Below are 7316 nucleotides of genomic sequence, written 5' to 3'. Positions count from 1 at the left end.
ATAGTCAACATTGCGCTCCAATGTCCATGTGCAAACTAGGATTACACACAAAGTAATCTATGCACACACTATACCCATGCACAAAGTCAACTGACACACGAATTACAGTTCTACTTAGACACAAGCGTAATCTACTGAGCGCAAAAGTCTACAGTGCAGAGCCAAGCGTAAAGTACACTTTGTTCATGCGCAAAATAACGTGATAAGGGGTGCGCTTAGTACCTATTCGATGAAGGCACCCTAGATCTAAAGTTTGATGATGGCTGTGATGATTTTGGTATGAAAAGCATCAAGTTTTAGACTTTATCAATCCATACTACATGATATACAATCCTACAAAGTCTCATGCATAACCATCCGCTAAAACTTGAGCTTTATGTGAAAAACCATACCCTTATCGATATTCCTCCCCGAACAGAATCAAAACAACCTTGAATCATCTTAAACAAGGGGTTCGAGTGAAGATCAACACACCAGAGTTATTCTTAGAAAAACCGTAGCTAGAGTGGAGAGCGTAGCCAATCCAATTTCTCTTTTACACCTTCTCTCTCCAACAACTATGGTGAAGATGATGATATTAGAGTTTTATGATGATATTACCATAGTGCCCCTCCTTGGGCCTTAGCAAAAATCCATAACTACTAGGGTGTTTCATTTGGGTCTCATTTTACAATTAGACATGAGTGAGTAGACTAATTTGTTACTTGTTATTTGCTAGGTTGGTTTGTTAGTCACAAAGTGATTGTAGACTTGTTTTGTGCTTATTTTGTTACGTGTAAGACTTGCTTTAGGCTGATTTATTAGTATAACACTTGCTTTAGGCAGATTTTTAGACTAATTTTATCCATGTCAAGTCAAAATAAAAAATACGAATCATGTTGTTCAAAAAGGAAAATATAAACATTTAGCAATTATTGAATAACAAAAAAGGGTCATTTCTAAAATTCATTAAGATAATGCTCAAAACAATTTTAATGTACCTAAGAATGTTGAAAATGAATATATGAATGTTGAGAATGAACAAACAAATGCTAAAAATGAACATATGAATGTTAGAAATTAGCTAATTAAATATGTATTATCCAAGTAAGTGAAATAATATTACTTTAACTATCCAAAATAGAGAATGTTAGAATAATATTATCCAAGTAATTTTACACAAAAACACAATGAAATAAACTTGAAGAGCATTATTGAATCCATGTAATCTTGAGTACCTCTTTGGTTATTCTTTCACTTTTATTATACAATTACATACAATTTAAAGATACACCTAATACAAAAATCCACTAAAGGCCATGGTAGACTAAACAAGCATCAATTCAACTCCCATAAATTTACCTTAGAAAGAGATACCCATCATATCTATCAAGAAATTGTCCATCAATAAGCACTCATCTTCTCCACAAAAGTAATTCTTGGATCTTGTTTCATCTGCATTTTCATTAACACCCCAAATTAAATATGTAAGATATTATGTTTACTGGATTAGGATCAAATGCAAAGGCTCCTAATTGTAAGAATGGTATAAAGGCTTCTAAAAAAAAAGTCCAATAACCTAAAACCTACCCACTACACCACCACCCAAAACCTAAACACCCACCACCACCCAAAAACCTAAACCCCCCACCCCCACCCCCACCCCCACCCCCACCCCCACCCCCATCACCCACCAATTTTTTTTTTTTTTTTTGTCGGGGGGGGGGGGGGGGGATTAGGTTTTTGGGTGGGGGTGGGTGTTTAGGTTTTGGGTGGTGGTGTAGTGGGTAGGTTTTAGGTTATTGGACACTTGTCACTCTATAAATCCTTCTTATACTTCTTAAAATTAGAAGTCTTTGTAGAATAACTTAACCCTATGTTTCCTTATATGAACAAACATCACATAATCATAAGCTTTTAACTATACCGTAGAAGGAGGATTCGACGCGGTTGACTTGTGGAACGGGCGCGCTCTTCTTGAGGGGGCATGAGGAGATGGGAAGCACAGGGAGAACATGGCAATTGCATATCTCAATCATGTAACCATCTGGATCATGGAAGAAGAGCTGGTTCACCTCCACACCCCCTTCTTTTACAACCGCGGTCACATATTCGATTCCCATTTCCTTAAGTTTCTTGATTATGAGATCCATATTTGTGCATTGAAACGAAATGTGGTTGTCTTTGGGATTGATCACTGCTTTCTTTGCTGGAGTTGACTCCATTTCTAACAAATGGATTCCAATTCCATGGTTGAACAACCTGTTTCCAATCAAATCATCAACAATTTTAGTCTTCTGGTCTAAAATACGAACCCCTTAGCCTTTCAGTTAAAAAAAAAAACTATAAAACATATCATACAAGATGAGCAATCCATTTCAGACTCTTTAAATCTAGAACACAACTTTAATTGGTATATCTATGTAAATTTGTAAGTAGTGCTGCTTTAAACCTTTAAAATCGACCCACTATGAAAGCGGATCTACTTGTTCGGTAGTCTGATCGCTTAACTGTTTGTTTTTACAGTTTAACAGTTTAGCCGACATTTTACGCCTTGCATTATATTATAAATTATAAATCCATACTATATTAAAATACATACGAAGACAAAAATTTAATTTTACATAATTTTAATATTTTAAAAAATACGTCTTTTAAAAGATTAAAAGTTATGGTAATATTTTTTTTAAACATTATTTACTTTTAAAACAATTGCGTCACGATTTTTAAATGATTATAACTTTTTCATATGTTATTTTTTTAACTAAACAAGAATACGAGTATTTAATTTATTTAATTTGAGTATGATATTGTTGTAGTTTTTTAATTAAAAATTTAACATATTACATGATGACAAGTCTCTGTGTATCCGGCCCCATAATGCGGCCACCCCTCTACTTTTTTATATTAATTAAAACATTATATCATTTCAAATTTTGATATAAAAATAAAAGTTAATACCTTATATTAATTAAAACATTATATCATTTCAAATTTTGATATAAAAATAAAAGTTAATACCGGATGCCATGTTTAAACACCAAAAAATGAACGGTACTGGCTGGTTCGGTCAGTGTAGCCGACCCAACCAACCTAACACGTTTAATTTTCCGTTTCTTAAAACAATAGTTAATAGATCCGTCCAACATTTTCATCAAAACTAACCGAGCCAGACTATGAACACCCCTAGTAAGTGATGCTCACCAAGCGCCTTCGAAATCAAAAGACGAAGGTCTTCGAATGAGAACGAATCCAAGAACGTCGGTGTAGAACTTGACGGATGTACGAACAGATCTACAGATAAATGAGACGTGATTGAGAGATAGTAGAGGCAACTGTTGCGTTGAAGAAGATTCTTCCACCTGATTTGCCATTGACCAGAATGCAAATTGGGTATTTGATAATTTGATCAGTGGGAATGTTGAGTGTATTCAGATCCGCTGAAAAGCTCACTTACTTATAGAAGAGAATGATGGGCTGTGGATAAAAGAATAGATATCCACTTGTACGGTCAGATCCCACGTGGCAACGCGTCAACCGTCGTTTCATAATTTTATTGCAGTAGAAAGATAAGTAGTTCCAACCCACGTGTTTTTAATGTGCATTGTGCTACACGGTTTGTCGTTTGATATTTATATTTTAAGATAATTTTATTGCATTAGAAAGATAAGTAGTTCCAACCCATGTGTTTTTAGTGTGCATTGTCGTTTGATCTTTATATTTTATGGTGAAAACAGAATATCATACAATTAGCTATATACACTAGCAGATATTTGTCCAGTGGATTCACTTTTTTAAATACTCAAATTTCATATCTTTGAACATAAAAAAAAATCGGGTCAATTCGACGGTTTAGATCAGATAAGATTCATCACATAATAAAAATACAAAACAATAATGAGCAAAAAAACATCATCATAATAAATTAAAAAAAAAAACGTAATATAAATAACAACATTTGAAAACGTTGCATTATATTTTGGATTGAAACTTGGTGTAAGAATTAGAAACATTGTATTACATTCTTGAGCTTCGGTACTTGATGTCTACCCTTATGAAGCTCAGGATTGCACGTATTACCAAGATTTCGAACCAAATCAGTCCGCATATAAGATATAACATCTCTTAAACAACCTTCTTGACGACGGTGCCTAAACTCATGAAGCTTGTTCCTCACAAGCTCTTCATCATAAAGATTAAACCCATTCATCCTCGGCATGAGCCACTCTTAAAACTTCATCGCATTCCTCATCATATTCCTCCAAAACTTCCTCTTGTAAGCCATCTCAGCTCTCATTTTCACATTTGTGCACCGATTAAGCAAAAACACAATTACCATCACCAACACTAGTATCCTTACGGGTTGCGTGGATGCAACACGAGATCACCATCACAAGCGTACGCGACACATAACCCCTAATCCTACAAAAGTAATAAACCAAAATAATAGTCCTGCCAAGAACTGTTGATTGTCCGATCGAAAACGCATCAACAGTTGCCATACTACTTAAATCCATTTTCTAAGCCAAAGATTCTAACTTTCTAACCCTAATATGTATTCTATTAACACCCAGTTCACCAAAACTAATTATCAATAAAAATCAATTTTTTTACAACTCAAGAAATGATTAATATTGCCTTTAGGGATATAAAATTACAGCAGCAGTATGATTATATAGAGAGGAAGAGATAGAGATAGATTAAATTTGTGGTGGTGGATGACATGGTGTTTGTAGTGAGAGTTCAGATTTGGTGAAGAAGGTTGGGGCTATGGTGGGAAGTGGAAAGTTGTGGTGGCTGGAGGACTCAAGAGGACAGGTGGACGGTGGAAGGGGAAAAAGGCAAAATAAACCGCCGGCACAGGAATTGAACTCGGGACTCCATCATTAGAAAAGGTATGCGCTACCAATATATCACTAAACAAGTTTATTTATCGGTTCCATTTAAAATATTAAAGGGTTCCTTCTGCATTTTCTATATTACTTAACATTATAAATTATAAAGTGAGAGGGTTCCTGAGAACCCCTTCGATAGATGTAGATCCGCCGGATTCCTCCCCTGGCTATATATTTTTTATTTTTAGTTTTTATACTTTTATCATCACTTCATTCTTTGTTTGTCTACTTTATTAGGGCCTACGACATACTCATGGGAATTAAGTAGGTCTCTTGACCCTCCGTTATCATAATTTTCTTTTGGATTTATATATACATAAAGAGAAAATTACTTTTTGAGTCTCTGTGTTTTAATGGTATTAACTACTTGAGTCCAAAATCAAAACGTTTAACGCCCTGAGTTCCCAAACGCTTTTTTTAATAACCCTTTAAGTCCAAATTTTTAACTTCGTTTGAATTTCTCGGTTAACTTTTTGAAATAACCAAAAAGTTAAGTTTTCGTCACTGCCTTAACTCCTGTAATTCTTCTTACGCTAGTATACGAAACATACAAGAAATTAGAGAAGGGTTTATCATATTCCAGATTCTACCATAGTTCTTGTGTTATTAAAAATGAATTTTGGTCCCCTTATTATCTAATATAACATTTTGGGTCGACTCTTAGGAACAGTACAATAATTGACCAACTTTTGCCTCTTATTTACAAAATTGCCCACGCCCAGCTTCCTTTTTCTTCAATAGAGTGAGAGGACCGGAAATTCTGTTGAGAGAGAGAAGAAACAGAGGTAGAATCGAAGAGAGAGAGCGCGTGAACGGGAGGGGATCCGGCAATCATCTATGGTCGGCCACCATGTTTTGGTGACCATCTCTGTCTTCCCCCCTGGTTCTAGCCCGGTAGCGCCTACGGTTTCAGCAGAGCTACGGCCAGTTAGATTCGTTTACAAATGAATACCCTTATCCAATTCCACCACATCCCTCGACGTCTCCCCTTCCTCCCTCTTCTCCCAGTTTCGATTCCGGCGAACCCTCCATCGGAATCCACGCTTGATGCTTGTCGTCTGAAATTTGAGATTTGACAGGTATGTTTCAGCAATTAGGGCTCGGATTTTAGTTACTTTTGGGTAAATCCTTGCACTTTGAGCTATGGCGTTTTATGTATTTACATTTCTGTTTACAGATTGCATGTACAAATTTGGGTCTACTTGTGTTCATTGTAGATTCTGCAGTTCTAAAAGCTACTCGAATTTGGTCTCCATTCAGGAATAGGTATGTTTTATTTTGTTGAATTTGGTTTGAATTATGCAAATCAAACAATTACGCATGTTATCTGTTTGATTTTGTTGAGGTTAGTTTTGGTTATATACATAGCTAAACTTATTTGTTTTTAATTGTTGGTGGCCTGGTGGGAACTTTACAACTTTAGGTTTAGAAGCCCTAAACTGCCATGTGCTAACTTTTGATTTCATTTTACACCAGGCACACGTCGCCCATCAAAACAGAGAGAGAAAGCCTTCGGCGAAGGAGGAAGCCGACCTCCAGTGACCAGGCCTCCGTAGGCAACGACAGTGGAAGACGGTCGCGATATGGTCATTGACGATGGTGTGTGACGCTAATGGCTAGACGACAGTGGAAGACGGTCGCAATATGGTCGTCGTCAATGGTGTGTTACTCTAATGTATAGATAGTCGTTTATGCCGGTGTATGACGCTATTGGCTCCAACGGGTCACATATAGTCTCAGAGGAAGGGCGAAGGTAGACGAGTAAAAACTCTCTCAATTCTTTCTGAATTTATATGTTCGTTAATGGAGATTCGTGTGGCTACGCCTTTAATCTTCAGTATTGGACTATAGAAGTTGGAATTCATCATGTCAAACATCACCGTAAGTTATATCTTCTCCGCTTAATTCTCCGAGAGGTGGCGATTGCTTAGAGGCTTTGCTTGCAGCGACCTTTTTTTTTGTCTGCTTTTGACGGAACCATCGAGAACTAGGAGCTTTTACAATCGATTGGTGGTTTTAATTTGTGCAAATGACCACTCATGATGTATCTTCTACGCAATATATGATTATAACTCTATTGAATTTGTGTAACATTTGTAACAGGTTTACATTTGCGTTGATTGTGTGTGATGATTTGTCTAAGTGAAAACTACTATCTGGTTTGGTCGTATCTGCAAGAAAAAAAAAGCGAGGCTTTGTTCTTCTTTTCTTACGTATGTGACTTTGACATAAGATTTTCCCGATCAACAAAATGCGCCAAACCAGAATTGGTATATACACGTTGGCTTGTATTTTTTGTATGAGATCAATCAAGGTTCATGGCTTGTATTTTTTGTATCATCATATATTACTCTGCTATGTGGTTATTGATTCTCCAAAAGGTCCAAAATTTGACTCCGATCATAAAGCTTAATGTGAGATTAACATCTATATATAATATTA

General features: G+C 36.0%; 1 protein-coding gene and 1 long non-coding RNA gene across 2 annotated transcripts; one reads left to right on the top strand and one right to left on the bottom strand.

Moving 5' to 3' along the window:
- Positions 1–1175: 1175 nt before the first annotated feature.
- Positions 1176–3405, bottom strand: LOC110918399. Its single transcript, XM_022162728.2, has 3 exons — positions 3184–3405; positions 1907–2241; positions 1176–1434 (listed from the first exon to the last, which is right to left on the bottom strand). The coding sequence occupies exons 1-3, from the start codon at positions 3351–3353 to the stop codon at positions 1343–1345; spliced, it is 597 nt and encodes a 198-aa protein (XP_022018420.1). The 5' UTR covers positions 3354–3405; the 3' UTR covers positions 1176–1342.
- Positions 3406–5537: 2132 nt separating this feature from the next.
- LOC110916190 lies at positions 5538–7044 on the top strand. The gene is made up of 3 exons (XR_002579550.2): positions 5538–5953; positions 6052–6140; positions 6351–7044. It is a non-coding gene; the product is annotated as an uncharacterized LOC110916190 (long non-coding RNA).
- Positions 7045–7316: the final 272 nt, after the last annotated feature.

The sequence above is a fragment of the Helianthus annuus genome, chromosome 11 (genome assembly GCF_002127325.2).
Source record: "Helianthus annuus cultivar XRQ/B chromosome 11, HanXRQr2.0-SUNRISE, whole genome shotgun sequence".
NCBI lineage: Eukaryota > Viridiplantae > Streptophyta > Magnoliopsida > Asterales > Asteraceae > Helianthus > Helianthus annuus.
The sequence above is the reverse complement of the archived record's forward strand: the minus strand, read 5'-3'. Positions and strand labels throughout refer to the sequence as shown.